General features: G+C 37.6%; 1 protein-coding gene across 1 annotated transcript; it reads left to right on the plus strand.

Annotated features, from left to right (window-relative positions):
- Positions 1 to 14,752: 14,752 nt before the first annotated feature.
- Positions 14,753 to 17,833, plus strand: Tcf21 (transcription factor 21). The gene is made up of 2 exons (XM_015501435.2): positions 14,753 to 15,522; positions 17,288 to 17,833. The coding sequence occupies exons 1-2, from the start codon at positions 15,073 to 15,075 to the stop codon at positions 17,375 to 17,377; spliced, it is 540 nt and encodes a 179-aa protein (XP_015356921.1). The 5' UTR covers positions 14,753 to 15,072; the 3' UTR covers positions 17,378 to 17,833.
- Positions 17,834 to 18,089: the final 256 nt, after the last annotated feature.

Here is an 18,089-nt window from a genome sequence, read left to right on the forward strand (position 1 = left end):
ATTTTTTATTCAAGAGTTCTATAATTCAACATGTTCCATGATTCACCCTTGATGTTGAATATAGTTGTCATTCATGTAATTTTCTTCATTGTATAACATAAAGCCTTTGCTTTTTTCTATCTTGTTCTGTTATATAACTTGTTTTTCTTTTTCTATACCTAATGTCAGAAAGAATATTTCCCAGACATTGTCTGTATGGGAAGATCATGGTAATAAGAAAGATTTTTTTTCCTCGGGAGTTATTGATGGGAAGAAACAAACAGTGATTCTATCTGCTACAGGCTTCCCAGAACAAACTGCAGTATTATCATCATAAGAAACCTAAGTAGAAATTATGAGGAACTGATCATCACATCTTCTTAAGGATGGTCTGTGTTCCATACTGTGCCAAATACCTGGTTAAAAAATGAAATGCAAGAATAGTATTCAACAATTAAAAGGAGAAAAACACTAACTTAGACTATAATATAGATGAACTTTAAAAACATTTTGCTAAGTTAAAGAAGATGTAAAAGATCACATATTCTATAATGATATAATTTATAATTTATATAATATGTCTAGGAAGGGCACATTTACAGACACAGAAAATGGATCAATGATTTCCTGGGAATAAGGACAGGAATGAGGATGAACTTTAAGTGGGCAGGTGGAAATTCGTGTGTGATGGGGGCAGTCAACTTTGGATTGTAGTTATGGTTGTATAACCCTGTACATTTACTAACATCATTGAATTGTAAGGGGGGATTTAAGGTATATAAATTATGCTTCAATAAAGCTGCTAAAAATGGAAATGCTGTCACAATGACTGAAATATAAATCTGGCATATTTTTTATTTATCTTAATGCAATATATTGGTTGTCTGGCCTTTTGAAGAAACAGCTTCAGTCCACTGAATTTTGGCACTTACATGGACTGTTTATGTGCCCATTTTGAAATAAAACTAGAATAGGAAAAAACAGTAATTTGAGAAGACCTGCTCCGGTAGATGAAATCTGAGTGAAGGAATGAGTCAGATTACTTGCTAAGAGGCCCAGAAAGTAGCTTTAGAAAGATAACCACTACTCCACATAGAAACATAGAAATCCTAAAACAGCAGCAGAGTTCCCAAGGGATCTTATGTCAGGATGAGGAAGGATTACAGGAAACCTCTAACACTTTATTTTCCTTCCTGAAGCTCTGGGAGAGGTTTCAGTAACTCCATGGACAGGTCAATAGCTACTTGTGCTATAGAGTTACCCACAGCCCTCATTATAACTTATGTCTTGCCTGCTTTTTAAAACCCACTTTGCTTTTGTCAGGGGCATTTAAGGTTTTGGTTTCCACAAGTTTGCAAGTCTCAGTCAAGTTCAGGTGGTGAAGAGGTAATTGAAGTAGGACAGTGCACATGTCTTCAAAGGAAACCAACCTGGAGGAAGCTGGGAACAAAAGGATGATTTGATCAAATTGATCATACACCTTGAGATGTCATTTGAAATCAAACTGAGGAGTTTTCTCTAAATATGACCGAGACCTAATGGTACATTGGGAGAAAAGAAATATAAAGTATTTTAAAATATTTTAAAAAACATGCAGGAGTGTTCGTGAAACTGAGAAGGAAGGTGATTGTTTAGATAATTTAAGCTCTTTTCCAAAATATGAGAAAAATTGGTAAGGATTATCCTAACGATGAAAATTCCTCTGATGGTTTTGTACATATAGAATTGTTGTAAGTATAGTGCCCTGTTAGAGTTTAACATTCCAGAAACAAAGAGTCAAAAAAAAAAAGACATTATCACTCCTAACACTTTCTCTGTAAAGAAAACTGTGACAACAGAGTGTGCTGCTATCTCACAAATCTCCATCAGCTACCTCACCATACTCTTCTTTCCTGTTATAAAAAGATTTTTTTTAAAAGATATAGGTTACTTTATTTAAAAGTTCTTAAGTATTCTAGGAAAGGAGAAAGAATGTTTTATTTCTATATTTTATTTTTATAAGTGAAGGACCAAAAATGCCTACAGAAAATATAAAATATTAATCTTTTAACAAGTTTTACATAATATGTCTCAGTAACACTTCCAGAATCAAGTATGGAAGTCCATATGCCAACATTTCATTTTTAAAAAGAATGCATCTGAACTGAAAACATTATATTCAGGTTGTCTTTTAAGGATTTTTTTTAAATCTATAAAAGAGAGTATAGCCTAACTTTTACACACACACACACACACACACACACACACAAACAAACACACAACTGAGGATCAACTCCAAGGGCACTTTATCACTGAGCTACATCTCTAGCCCTTTTAATCATTTTTATTTTGTGACAGGGTCTCACTAAGTTGCTAATTGACCTGCATTTGCCATTCTCCTGCCTCAGCCTCTCAGTCACTGGGATTGCAGGTGTGTGTCACTGTGTCCAGCTATCCTCACTTTTGGTGTACAGAAGAATAACACAAATTGAAAGAGCCCAAAGGGGGAAGAAAAGACATCAGTCTGATCAGGAGTCTTTTTTATACAATGGGAACAAATGGTTATGAATTTTTTTTAATGGAAATACTGCTAACCTACATAATTTATGTGAAGTCCCTAAGGCTATTTCTTTATTGTTTGGGAAATTCATGAAACGTTTTGATCCATTGGATAAAAACCCTCAAGGGATGAATAGGTGAAGCGCATTTATTCTAGGATTATCTATCTTTAAGATATTGGCTTTGAACACTTTTTCCCACTTTTTTCTTGATGCATTATAACTGTACATAATGGTAAGATTTGTGATTGCATATTCATACATATACCCAATATAACAATATAGTTTGGCCAATATGATTCTCAGTATTTATTTCCTTTCCTCCCTCCCCTGGTCCTTTTCCTCTACTGATCTCCCTTCAATTTTCATAGTTTGGCTATTGTGAATTATGCTGCTATAAACATGGATATGGATGTATCACTATAGTATGATGACTTTAATTCTTTAGGATAAATACCAAGGAGTGGTATAGCTGGGTCATATGGTATTTCCATGCCTAGTCTTTTGAGGAACCTCCATATTGATTTCCATAATGGTTGTACTAAATGACAACCCCACCAACAGTGTAAAAGTGTTTCTTTTTCTCTACATTTTTTCCAGCATTTATTATTAACTGTCTTCTTGATGACTGCCATTCTGGCTAATGTGAGATGAAGTCTCAGGGTGGTTTTGGTTTGCATTTCTCTAATTGCTAATGATGCTAAATATTTTTTTCATGTATTTTTTGGCCATTTGTATTTCTTCTTTTGAGAAGTAATTGTTTAATTAATTTGTCAATTTATTAATTGGGTTATTTGGGGTTTTGGTGTAAGGTTTTTTTAAATCTTTATATATTCTAGGTACTAATCCTGTCAGAAGAGTAACTAGCAAAGATTTTCCCCCATTCTGAAGACTCTTTCTTCACATTTTTTAATTATATCCTTTGCTCTGCAGCCGCTTTTTAATTTGATGTCATCCCATTTATTAACTCTTGGCTTTATTTTTTGAGTTTCAAGGGTCCTTTGAGAAAATTGTTGCCTATGCCTATTTGCTGGAGTGTTTACCCTACATTTTCCTCTAGGAGTTGCACAGTTTACAGTTTTATTCCTGGGTCTTTGATTATTTTGAATTGATTTTTGGACAAGATGAGACATAAGAATCTAGTTTCATTGTCCACATATAGATAACCAGTTTCCCTGCACCATTTGTTCAAAAGATTTTTCTCCAATGTATGTTTTTGGCACCATTGTCAAGGATCAGATGATTTTATTTGTGTGAGTTTGTCTTTGTGTCTTCTGTTCTGTACTGTTGGTCTGTGTTGGCTTTTATGCCAGTGTATGCAGTTCTTGTCACCATAGCTCTGTGGTACAATTTGCAATTAGTTACTGTTATGCCTCCAGCATTGCATTTTTTGTTTAGAAAAAATATATATATATTGGTTTTTTTCTAGTTCTGTAAAAAAAAATGTCATTGGTATTTTAATGGGGATTGCATTGAATCTCTATATTACCTTTTTTTAAATATTTTTTTGTTGTAGTTGGACACAATACCTTTATTTATTTGTTTTTGTTTTTATATAGTGCTGGGGATCGAACCCAGTGTCTCACACATGCTAGGCAAGTGCTCTATGACTGAGCCACAACCCGCCCCTCTATATTCCTTTTGATAGTATGGCCATTTTAACAATATTGTTTGCCTATCCGTGAACATGGGAGGTCTTCGCATCTTCTTGTGTCTTCTTTGATTTCTTTCTTCAGTGTTCTATGGTTTTTACCATAGAGGTTAGATTTATTGGTTAGATTTATTCCTAGGGTTCTTACCGACCCCCCCGCCCCCACCAGGCTCTTGTGAATCGGATTGTTTTCTTGATTTCTTTCCTCAGAAGATTCATTGTTGGTATATAAGAAAACTACTGATTTTTGTATGTTGATATTTGTAACTTGCTTCTTGGAGCTTTTTGGATTTTCTACATATGGATCGTATCATCTGCAAACAGTGATCATTTATTTAACTTCATCCTTTTCTATTTTTATCTCTTTTATTTCCTTCTATTGCCTCATTGCTCTGGCTATAATTGACTTTGAACATTTTTTTTTTTAAAAAAAGCTAATTAAAGAGGGAGAAAAGGTTTGCAAAAAAATAGAATCTAGTGGGATTACTTGCTTAAAATTTAAAAACTGAAGATTAAAAACTTAAGCCTTTCACACTTTTTTTTTTTTTTTTTTTTTTTTGGCTCCAGGAATTGAACTCAGGGGCACTCAGCCACCTGGTCACATCCTCAGCCCTGTTTCATACTTTCTTTAGAGACAGGGTCTCACTGAGTTGCTTAGTGCCTTGTTTTGCTGAAACTAGCTTTGAACTCGTGATCCTCCTGCCTCAGCCTCCTGAGCCACTGGGATTATAAATGTGTGCCACCATGCCCAGCCCTTTTATACTTTTTATGAGATAAAAATAAACTATATATTTTAAAAACTCCTCCTTAAAGACAAAATGATAAACAATAAATGCAATAATTAGTTTGGTTGTTATATTATGTTTTAATACTTGATTTTTGGTAAGATGAAAATACATATGAATATGAATACATTTATGAAAATTAAAATAAAAAGAAATATTGGAGTAACATTAAATGGGAAGTCATATGTAAATATAATCGAGGGGTATAATTATTTTTCCCTTTTGCTCTATAAGTTTAAAGTCCTTATTCAACAGTGCCATTAAAAATTTTTTTTTGCTTTACTTGTCATTTAAAAAGCATATTTTGTTGGTTTGTTCATTGAGAATTAACCCATCACCAGTGGCAAAAGTTGGCTCCATTTTCCCTATTTCTAAAGATCCAATATAAGTCTAAATATTTCCATGAAGGAACCACATGACTAAATATCTTCTTTCACTCATTTTGATTCTTCCACACATGAAAGCCCACTTTGTGATCCTTGTCTGTGGCATATATACTCTAAATCACAAAGCAAAAATTGAGGGTACTGGATAGTGCCCTCCTAAAATTCATGTCCACCAAGAATTTCAGACTTTATTTATACATATTTTATATGCATATAGATGTGAAGAGTTCAATACAAGGATTGTTTCATGTATCCATGGAAGCTGAGAACTCCATGCTCTGCCATCTGCAAGCTGGAGGTCCAGGAAAGTCAGTGGTACGTTCCAGTCCAAACTCATAGGCCTAAGAAACAGGTTAGCCAATGATGTGAGATCCAGTCTGACTCCAAAGACTTAAGAAGCAGGAATGCCAATGCTCAAGGGTAGGAGAAGATATGTGTCTCAGCAAAAGCAAGGTTAAATTTATTCCTCTTCCTCTTTTAGTTCAACTTGGGCCTTCAACAGAATAGATGAGACTTACCCTTAGATGATTTTATTTACTCAGTTTACTGATTAAAATGTTAAATTCTTTTAGTACACCCTCATAGACACACCCAGAAATAATATTTTACTTGATATGTGTGCATCCCTTAGCCCAAGTGAGTGCACACTTGAAATTAACCAGGGAAAAGGCCATGTGAAAATAAATCCAGAGACTAGAATTATGTTGTCCCAAGTCAAAGAACATGAGAAAACACAGAAACCAAAAGAAGCAAGTAAGGATTCTCCCCTGAAGTTTTCAGAGGAAGTCAGGCCCTGACAACACCTTGATTTTGGATTGCTTATCTCCTGAACTATCAGAGAACAAATTCCTTTTGTTTTTGGTCACCCAAATTGTGATAATTTATTATGGAAGCCTAGAAAACTAAGAGTTGTGCTTTAAAATCTCTAAATATACTCATCATTCATGAATACAAAGATAAGAGCTTTTCAGAATATTGGCCTCTCTTTATACAAATGAAATTGGAGGCCAGAATTCTAGAATGTGACCATATGAACTCCAGATGAGACTAGGTATTTTTACTGAGGACTAATTTTAAAAGTAGGTGGTGTAATACCAAAGACCTGACAACAGATCATCTTCAGTGTGAATATTTATTTTTTTCTCAGAAACTGAAGTACTTTTTTTATGATTGGCAGCATATCTAGACAAATATGAGAAATCATATAGTAATAGAATTCCACCATTCTTTTAAAACCATAAAAAATTCAAGACAGCTGCTAATCTAGCATCAATTTTGAAAGAAATAGTCCTAATAAAAATAGTTACTCTGCATTTTAGTTGGTGATAGGCTAAGCTTTTTCTTTAAAAAGTGTAAATAACATCATGGCAAAAAAACGTTGCGACTTACTTTTTTTTTTTTTTAACCTCTATGGTCAAATGATTCATGACACCAGTGCCTTCTATAAGACTTTTACATTATATGCTAATCTATATTCTACATGGTATGGACTTAATGAATTTAATTTGGTGGGAAAATAATTGGTAATGACACAATCATTTAAGTCATCAAAAGTGAAGGTAATGACTGAAGTAATTATAGCTTAATAACAAATAGATTTTTAATTCTGTGCCTGAGACCATGAAATGTTTTCATCCAAAATAATAGAATTCTTGCCTTTACTGGAAATGCTCTTCCCCGCCCCACAACACACATACATTTTTAGTACTTAGTTTTAAAAGAAGGTGTTTCTTTGTTGTTGTTAAAAGTCTTACATCCTGTAAAATCTTGCCCATAACCCAATGTAGAAAGTGTGTGTGGCAGAGGATGCCAATGTCCAAAGGGACCTTAGACACTGTTAATAATCAACAAGTACCATCACACCAATATTTATAAGCCTTTACTCTACATTATGGGTTAGATATGGGTGTCCCCCAAAAGCTTGTGTGAGATAATGTAAGAATTTTCAGAGGTGAAATGATTGAATAAAGAGAGGTATAACCTAATCAGTGGATTAATTCACAGATACTGATTAACTAAGCAGTAACCATAAGCAGGTAGGGTATGGCTGGAGGAGGTAGGTCACTAGGGGTGGGCCTTTGGTGTTTATATTTTGACCCTGGTGAGGGAGCTTCCTCTCCTCTCTCTCATCTCACTCCCCACCCCCATCCCCACCCCCCATCCCCACCCCTGCCAACTCTCCCCTTCCTGGTTGCTGGGTCCTGAACTGCTTCCCTCCACCACACCCTTCTGCCATGATGTTCTGCCTCACCTCAGACCCACAGCAATGGAGTCAGCTGTCTGTGGACTGATACCTCTTGAAACCATGAACCAAAATAAACTTTTCCTCCTCCATGTTGTTATTGTTAGGTCTTTTTGGTCACAAAATATAACACAAAAACTGACTAAAACACCATATATTAGGCCTTAAGTGAAATTGTTTCACAATTATCTTGTTAATCAACACAATGGGACCCATCTCTGCTATCACCACATTAAAGAGAAAACACTGAATCCCAATGAAGTTAAAGGACTTGTCCAAATTCACACAACTAGTTAATTGTAAAAGCAAAATTTGGACTTTGTTCAGGAATGTTATACTGAGCCACAATAACTTTAGAGAAAAATATGAAAAAACAAAATCATAATTATCTTAAGGACTTCCATGCTTTACATTTTGAAGGATGTGAACTTTACATTTTCCACCTAACATTTAATTCACTCTTCAATACTCAAATTCATTTGAGAAATGTTAGACCCCACTCTTCCTGGCAAATCATTTCATATTGGATGTCTTTGCAATTAGGTTAAAATAAAAAAATTATTATTCATGTGAAAGGAGGAAGTTTAGTATCTGCCTAATGTTCTAACTTAAAATAATACTGGCTTTATCTAAAATATGTCAGAGTGACCAGTTGAAAAGACCCCAGTGAAGTCAATCCACTGTTTTGTCTATGGAATAACTGGCTCAAAAACATTTGACAAATTTTATTACTGAATTGATCTAACCCACATCTATTTCTATGTGGGAGCTATGTGTTGTACTCAGATGCACTGGATGAAAAATTTATCTAATGGTTCTTTAAAATTGATTTAGAGCTTCTAACTAGAAAATATTCTCTCTCTCTCCCTCTTTCTCTCTCCCCCTCCCTCCCTCCTTTCTTCCCCCACTCCCTCTCTCTTGCCCCCCTTCCAAATTTTAGAAATGAGAGTTAGATGACCCTCCTCATCAAAGGCCAAGAATCTGGCTATATAACTCTTCATCATAATGATTCCTCATAATAAATATATATATTCTGAGGTTTACTGTTATTCTTGCTGTTTGTGTCATTGGTATAAAATCTATAGTAAACCCTCAATGGCAAAAAATCTTAGGTATATCTTCACTTCATCCTGAGTTGGTGAAAGTTAGAAATAATAAACAAGAACTATTTTCCAATTATAATTTCTATTGGCAAATTCTATGGATTGAATTGTGTCTCTCCAAAATTCATATATTGAAGATCACAACCCTTAATATGACTCTATTTGGAGATAGTCTCTTTAGGAGGTAGATGAGTTTAAGGTATTAAGAGTGTTCTAACCAGATAGTGCTGATGGCCTTATAAGAAGAAGTGTTCTCTCTGTGTGTATCTCTCTATGTCTCTTTGTTTCTGTCTGCAGAAAGAAAAGCTACCCAGACTATAATATTTTCTTATGGTAGCTTGAGCTTCCTAAGACAGTAAACTACTATTAATTTTTTTTAAATCTATATAACATTTTATATTAGAAAAAGCTTTCCATTCATTCTTACCTCATAAATATACTTGATGCATAATCAGATTGATAGAAATTAAACAAGCAACTTAAAGGAATTTAGTGAATGCCAAAGGTGGCTTGTATATTGCATGAATAACCCACACCTTTTTACTGCTCCACCCTCAAAAGGAGTAATTTATAAAGCTGTTTCACTGAAGGTAGTTAGTGACAACATTAGTTGGAATGGCTCCATTGGTGCATGTTCTCAGACACATAACTAGAAGCAGGTTAATTTTTAAAAAAACTGATTCTGAGCCCCAGATAAGAGCTGAAGTTGGTTTGGACTATTTATAAATTCACAAAGAGCTTGTGGTCTGCATATCATCATTGAAGCCAGATTATACATAAAGTGAATTTTTCATCAAGGTCAAAGAAAATATTCATGCTTTTACATAGTTAACTTTATATTTCATACAATAAATACACTAGCCACGACTTTGGGATTCACTCTCCTTCTTTTTTACTAATAAGTCCCTACCCCAAGTTTCCTTGAATCTAAAGAGCGTATTTAGAAACAGTATTTCCAAACTTTCCTCGTGGTTACAGAGGCAAATCGAGTCACAGGTTCAAGTAGCAATACTGTTACCCTCATCTCATGGGAACAGAATTCTTGACTGTGTAGGGCCTCACTGGCTCTCAGCGCCTTTCCAATTCTAGCAGAATATTATTTTGCATCTTTATTTTAAAATGCTACATCATTTTATATTTGTAAGATCAGGATTTGCACTCTCAGAACTTTCTTGTTGATCCCAGGATTGAAACTCTATAACTCTACTCCTCAAGGAAATAATCTTAAGGAAATAACTACAAGAAAGGCTCTTTTATTTTAATGCCCATCTTCTCCTGTCCTGACAGAAAATAGGCTGACAGCAAGTTGACCAGTTTATTTTTCATACCCATCAAAAGCTATATTTAACACTTAAGTGCTTTACAGGTGTCTTCAATATGATCCACAAGTTTTCTTTCTAAGAATACTATAGAGATTTTGCTTCCAAGCTTAATGTGAGCTACAGAAAATAAAGTACACTTAAGCAAATTTTTCTAAAACTTCATTGTTACAAGAGAAATCCTCTGGCACACATTTCAATTCAGATTTTCATTTCATATAGCATCTTCTTCTTTAGTAGTCAGTCTCCAAAGAAAGATTCTAAATGAAATGGAAAAATGAAGACAAAAAGCCCTACATGGTAGAGACTCAAGGCTTGTTCCATCTTTTCCCCTCTCTTTCCTAAAACTGAGTAGGCTCTAATAAAATTATTCTAATATTAGAAAACAAGGAAACTATTAAACTGGCTTTATAAGTTCTTACCTCTCATTGTCTGAGTTTCATTCAGCCACTTGTTCCTGAAGCATAAACCCCAATCCTTCACGAATACAGGCTTGGCTCCTTTCAAAGCTACGTCATGGAGAGTATGGAATGCCAGGTTAACTTTTGGACCCAAAGAACCATGAAGAGTCTTTACATTTTATTGGCATTGGCCAACTTTAAATCTTATTGTTGTTGACGTCAGATCTATAATTCATTGTGCTAAATGTGAAAAGAGGGTTAGGGTACAGTGAATTCCAAGGGAACTTCTGATTACTGAATAGATTCATGTCCTGGGCTGATGCCAGGGAAAGGTCACAGTAACACCCAGCATCCCCATTACTGACCTCCTTAGAAAATAACTAGTCTAACTAGTTATGATCACCCTAGCAGACAAAGTGCAACAAGTTGGCACCACTATGATTTGTAACAAGGGGAGATAATTCTCAATATAAGAAATGAAGTTAAAATTTAATTTTTAAAAAGTCAGACTTCAATGGACTTAGGAGCAGATGGTATAATCAACTGGCAGCAAACAAAAGATAGAGTGGCAGTTATATAAAATTGAGAAAGAGGCACCAACTTGCATAAAAGCTCAGCAAATTGGTGGCAGTTACCATCAAAGAAAAAGAATAAAATATCTGGAGATGTTCATTAGAAGTGAAGGAAAAAGGAAATTGGCAGTTTTGCTGACTTTCCAGGATAAGATACCTCCTGGCCTCATCATAGGGAGTATAAGAAAAAGATGACCATTTGAATTTAAAGGCATATTTTTCTCTCTGGGAAAGATAATATGATGGCATACAAAGTCAGTTCAAAAGAAGCCTGAAATGTCTTCTTTCACATAAAAAAAGGAAGCAAATTATTCCATCCCAAGTGCAACTGAATCAAATTTGAACTTCCTGAAAATTTATCAGTTGATAAAGTGGGATTTAAGTTCAAGGATACATTCCATTACTAATCTTCATTTTACAACTTTTGAAGATAAATTTTCCTTAGCACTAAAATCTTTCAAAGATAGCCGTCCTTGCAAAACAAATTGTTAGAAGTGTGCAGCAAATTGGCCAGATGCCTCTGAAGCATAAACTGTTACTTAAAAAGTAAGGTAAGAACTTTTTAAAACTATCTCACACTTTCAAAGCACTAGTTTTCTATTTAGTGCTTTGAAACAGTTAATTTTCAAAGCATTTCTTTCTCCCGTTATTGTAAGTTAGTAAGCATCTCAAAAGGGCTTTTCTTCTCACAGAATATAGTTTACATTTTGGGAAAATTTGGCACAGTTTTTAAGTTGTAGCTTAAACGATTTGTTCAGTAGAATCTGACAATAAGCCACTTCCCTCACCTGTTTGTCCCCAAGTATTTATTAGCAGAGATCGACATAAAATTTCAAGAGAAAAAAAGCGTTAATATACTTTCTTCAACATATTCAGATGATAGCCTTCTTCAGTTTTTGTTCCCAAACTGTTAACTATCCCCTACAGAATTTTTAGAAACACTCCAAGGTTCATTATCAACATACTAGTCCTCCCTATTCTGAATGTATCACTGCAAGATAAATAAACATGGTACTTAATTATAGTTTACATTGTTATAAAGAAAAACAATTGAAAGAGATGTTATTTTCCTATACTTCTATTTTGCTATAAAAAAATAATTGCTGGCCAGTTCATGGCATGAGGTTAGTTTTGCTCTATTCTAGAATCTGCTGTTTTTAAGTTTCCAACATTGAAAAGAATTATAAAAAGCAGCAATCTATTTGGAGGTCCATGTTACTGTGATTGTCACTATCCCCCAAATGATCTATGCAGCCTATCTACTGAGGTATGGCAGAGAATTAGACCCAAAATAACAGAAAGAAAAAAAAATGTGACTCCAAGAAGAAGAATCTTTACAGTTTATAGTCTGGTTATGTATGGCAGTAGTTCATATTCTTAATTATCATCCCATCCAGAGTAAAAATAAATAAATTATTTGTGGTTATTTGCAAATATCTCAGTAGCTACACCACATTCTCTCTCTCTCTCTCTCTCTCTCTCTCTCTCTCTCTCTCTCACACACACACACACACACACACACACACACAAATACACATACACTTGCACATTTCACAAAGTACTGGCCAATGCCCATTTTCACATAGCTCTTAGTCTAAAAATAACTTTGAATTTCGTGTCTTACCAAGACTGAGAAAAAGGAAGGCAAATCAAAGAAAACTAGTTTGGGAATCAGCAGGGGGGACTTTTAACAGGCCTTCTGGGTGTTCTCTTAATGCTATCTTGGGCCTCAGATTAAATTATTATACGTTCTCTGTTGTAGTACTGGGTCGTCTGTGCATGAAGACAAAGGCAACTTCAACTTGATATTTCTGTCATCCCTGCTGTGGGAAGAGTCCCTTTCCTGGTTTATAACATCAATCACTCTTGCAATAAATCTTGGTAGTGGATATGGTCATTTAAATCTCCACCTGCACAAACAACAGAAAATAAGAGCTCATAAATCTCCATACTGGTGATTAACAAATTTTGGATCCTTAGCAAAGATATTAGGGGGGAAGGGTTCACTAATTCATTAATAAAGACTGATTTGCTGACAATCTGTTTAGTTTACAGCATAGGGGGAAAGCAAACAAGACCCTGCTAACAAAACAAAACGTTAGAGGTTAGCAAATTCCCAGCTGAGCCCAGGATTAGAGATATGATATCTTAATGTAGCTGAGGGGTTCAGAATCAGTCAAAGGTTCAGAAGATGCTATTGAGTTTTGCTTCAGCCCCTCTTCCTTGATGCTTAATTTTAAGGAAAGAAAATCTAGCACAAAATCGGTAGGAGAGATTCATGTATTAGTAAGGGAGAGTCATGCATTCAGTCTTCCTAGTTTGATAGCATCACTTTCATTTAACCCCTACATTGCAGTTCCCTTTCCTCACCTACTTAACTCCCTAGAAGAATTTTTTTCTTCTCCAGGAAAGATGGTCCAAGCTGGGATTAAGGATGAAAAAGAACCTTTTTCAAAAGTATAGTCCTGCTTTGTGTTTTAAAATGTGTCTGCTTCACTTGAGTAACCCTGGCATTTAAGAGGATAGGAGAAGAGGAAGCCAGCAGCATTGGGAGGAAGTTTGCATGACAAGAAGTCCCAGGCAAGGTGATGTCCTAGAGCAACTGAGACTGTGATGTCTACAAGAAAAGCATTTTTGGAAATAAATTGCAGGTAGTTTTAATTTCATCAAGATTATTTTTTTACTGATTTTTTTAAAGAGAGAGAGAACTTTTTGATAATTATTTTTTAGTTTTTGGTGGACACAACATCTTTATTTTATTTTTTATGTGGTGCTGAGGATCGAACCCAGTGCCCTGTGCATGCCAGGCGAGCACGCTACCATTTGAGCCACATCCCCAGCTCCCATCAAGACTATTAACTAGTAAAATATTTCCTCACATTTGTATTATTCTATTTTATTCCCTACCCACCCCACCAAATTGTGTGTAGGTGTGCAATGGTCAAATGTGAGTACACACTGCAGTTCCTTGGTATCTTTTTGTTGCTGCTGTTCATTTTGATTATACATAATAGTGAAGTCTATTTTGACATATTTACATAAACATGAGTACACCTTATTCTACTTAGGATCCCAGTCTTGTGGATGTACATCATAAGGAGATTCACTGTGGCATATTCATATATCTACATAGGAAAGTTATGTCAGATTCATTCCACTGTCTTTCATATTACTCCACACCCCTTCCCTTCATACCCCTTTGTCTAATCCACTGGTATCTTTACAGGACCAAGTACAGAAGGATTTTTTTTTCTTTTTTTGTACTTTCTCTGTGAAACACTTGTTTTCTTAACTTTTCCCAGGTAAAATGGGAAAATACCGTGGTTAAAACCTTGGAGTCTTATGGGATGTTAGCAGGAAGCAAACTGAATCTTCTCTGGATTTTAGTTGTTTTCTTGGGAGGAAGGAAGAGGGGCATGGAGCCTTTGTGAGATTTGTTAAGGAAGGCCCAGAAACAGCGAATGATCTTGACATTTTCCTACCCTTCTCAGTAGCAACCAGTTGAGGCCTCTTCAGAGAAAAGAAGGCCTAAGGAAATGGGCAAGCGACATTAGCTGTGAGTAGGGCTAGCTCCTCCTCGGCTGGGCCAAAGTGGGAGAAGAAGACTGGTAGGTGTGCGTTACAATTGAGTCGATTTACAAGTCGGAAACCAAGGTTTGTTCACGCGTGTCTCCTCTGCTTGTGAAAGGGGTCCAAAAGCTTTGCTGGCCTAGCAGGCCCCTCCCCTAGACTGCAAGGATCCGCCTCTCTATTCCCCAGATAAATTCCTAGTGTCCACCAAATTCCTCAGCGCTCTCTCACACTCCTCTGCGGCCACGACTCCGGGGGTGGGGAAACCGATCGCCAGTTCCCTTCCTGCAGAAAGCCTTCGCGCTTGGTTTTCACAACTCTGCAAAGGGGAAGGGGTGAGACCCAAGCAGCCAGATCCCCAATTTTAATTTCCAACAGGAGGTAGCTGCTCCGTACTTGGAGGCCCATTGGTTTCAGGGTCTCTCTCTCTCTCTCTCTCTCTCTCTCTCTCTCTCTCTCTCTCTCTCTCCTCTCTCCTTTTTGCTCTCTCTCCTTTTTTGCTCTGTCTCTCCACCCCTACCCTCAACATGTCCACCGGCTCCCTCAGCGATGTGGAGGACCTTCAGGAGGTGGAGATGCTGGAATGCGAAGGGCTAAAAGTGGACTCCAACAAGGAGTTTGTGACTTCCAACGAGAGCACAGAGGAGAGCTCCAACTGCGAGAACGGGTCTCCCCAGAAAGGCCGCGGCGGCCTGGGCAAGAGGAGGAAGGCGCCCACCAAAAAGAGCCCCTTGAGCGGGGTCAGCCAGGAGGGAAAGCAGGTCCAGCGCAATGCGGCCAACGCGCGCGAGCGGGCCCGCATGCGGGTGCTGAGCAAGGCCTTCTCCAGGCTCAAGACCACCCTGCCCTGGGTGCCCCCAGACACCAAGCTCTCCAAGTTGGACACGCTTAGGTTGGCGTCCAGCTACATCGCCCATTTGAGGCAGATCCTGGCTAACGACAAGTATGAGAACGGTTACATTCACCCCGTCAACCTGGTGAGTTCTGCGGTGCTGCGGCGGTGCTGCGCGCCCCAAGTCTGACCCGCCGGGTGTGAGTGCCAGCGTGTGCGCTCGGCTGGGACTGGGGTGCCGGCACTGGTGCGCCCTCCCTACACACCTTAGCCACCGCCGGCGTAGTGCCTCTAGGGACCGATTCCTGGCGCTCCCCACAGCGCCCGCGCTCCCTGCCCTAAGTGCCGCCACCGGAATGATTTATGCGAGGGTTTGACGTGGCAGCCCCATTAGGGATTTCCATGTGTATTAAGCTGGCAAAGAGGAGGGATCCCCCGCGCGGGTGCCAGAGCAGCTCCCGCTAGCGTGAAGGGGCTGGTGCAGAATAGGGAACGTTGACAAGATGTTGCGCACCAAAGAGACATCTTATTAATCCCTTTATTTTTCCGTTAGCTGAGAGTAAAAACGTGATTTTTCTTTATAAACTTCCAATTCCGTTCCTTTCCCAAGTATATATAGGACCATTCATGGCCACTTTCTTATAAACGGAAGTCCCCCAATTACTTAAATATTCTGTTTCTTCTCTGAGTGGGTTGACATTTTTAAATAGCATAAATTCTGTTAGATATCAGCATTCTTAACAAATTTGCACACGTATTGGTGTACCGAATAACACTAAAATAATAGGTCACGCTCATCTGAGATTTAAAAAGACATTATTCCTGTTTTCTTAAAAAGTAATGCCCATTGAATCTAATTTTTTTAAATACAAAAAACTAATGCTTATTGAGCCTACTATTTTTCTCAAATGTATTTCCCTGTTTAAGAAATATGTTTTAATTCCCCTTTTATTTGATTTCACTTTAAAAGGTGGAGGCTCTAAAGAAAACAACAACTTACTAGAACTTCTGTTTAGATGTGATAAGAATGAGACTTTCCTCTTAAAAGTCAAGTCTTATCGTCCAGCACTAGTGCCTAGAGGGTTGAGTTGTCATCTCACCCAGTTGGTCTCAGGAGTTGGGGGCAGGGGATGCAAACACATTTTGCCATGAAAAATATTTTCCCCTCCAATTAAAAGGGTCCCCCGCCCTCATGAAACTAAAATGAAAATATTTCCTAGAATACTTACAATTGCTGTTGTCTTCATCTTTGAATAAAAATTTAAGTAAGCTGTATTATAAAAGAGCCCAGAGAAAGGAAGAGACAGTTTGGCTTTCTCCATAGTAGGAAAACGGTCTTAAATAAAACGACCATGTATCTATTATTAGCAATATTTCCCCTTTCAGAGCTGGTGGTTAACTTAAAACTGTAGTCAAATCCTGAGTTTGAAAGAAGAAAGTCTGCACCAGGAAGATAGATGGGGATGAGGGTGAGAGGATCCTGAAACCTGACCACTGTCTTATCCAAGGGGCTTAAAGGGCACTTCTCTTCTAGGAGGTGCCCACTAGTTGCAAGGTCCTTATGAGTTTCTCTGCTCAGGCTATTTAGAGCATCTGCCTCCCGGTTGTGCCACCGCACACTAAGCTTTCCCGGGGCCTCTCTTGGATTTCAACTGGAACCCAGCATGGGCCTTTTGGGCTCTTATTCTAAAAGGCCAACCACCATCACCTCGAGCACCTTGGCACCAAGGCAGCTTTTTTGCTTTATTCAACAGAGGGACCACGTGGACACAAAGTAAATCGCAGAGATAACCGCCCTCCCCTGCTCACTGCTTACCCCACCGCACCCCTTCCTTTCCTTTTCAGCCCCGAACCCACCCTTTCTTCTCCTCCTGGGCTACTTACCTCCTCCACCCTCTTGTCTCCTGCAGACGTGGCCCTTTATGGTGGCCGGAAAACCCGAGAGTGACCTGAAAGAAGTGGTGACCGCAAGCCGCTTATGTGGAACCACAGCGTCCTGACCTTGGAGGTGCGAGTCTGGGAAAGGCGCGCTCCCGGCGGGGAGCGGCCCCGGGAGGCGACCCCTGCCCTCCCTGCTCTCTGTCTCCGCTTCCCCCTCGCAACGCTCCTCTCCCATCTCACCCCGAGAGAACACTTTACAGCGACGAGGAGATTCGTTTCCAAACCAGAGGAGATCAATCGTGCTTACAGATTCCCATCTATTTAACTTTATTAACTTCTACCGTGAATGACTTCGAGCCTTGCTGGTCCAAGTGCAATATGTAATTATAAATATATAAATAGATAATAAGAGCCTATCAATGTGTATCTTTTTGTACAATATGTTGTAAAATGTAGATCATAGAATAGCTGACTTTGACAGTCACATTTATAAAGTAATTCACTTAAAGATATATATTTTTTTCAAACAAGTTTTGCTACTTTCAAAAATAAATCTTTCTTTATATTGCTAAAAACACTGGTGTTTTTTTTTTAATTGGAAAGAAAAATGAAAAACTATGGGGAAGTTTGATTAAAATGGTTCTTCCAAACCTCTAGAAAAGGATTAAATGTTATTTCCATTATGAAGGCGCGGAACATATTTTGTACTGAAATCCTAAAAAGAAACTCTTACAAGTTGTTTTTAAGATCATGAGAAATATTGAACTATAAACAGAAAGAGCAGGATTATTTTGTTACTAAATTCAGGAGGGGGAAAAAGCAGGAAAAGGA

Source organism: Marmota marmota, unplaced genomic scaffold (genome assembly GCF_001458135.2).
Source record: "Marmota marmota marmota unplaced genomic scaffold, marMar, whole genome shotgun sequence".
NCBI classification, from domain to species: domain Eukaryota; kingdom Metazoa; phylum Chordata; class Mammalia; order Rodentia; family Sciuridae; genus Marmota; species Marmota marmota.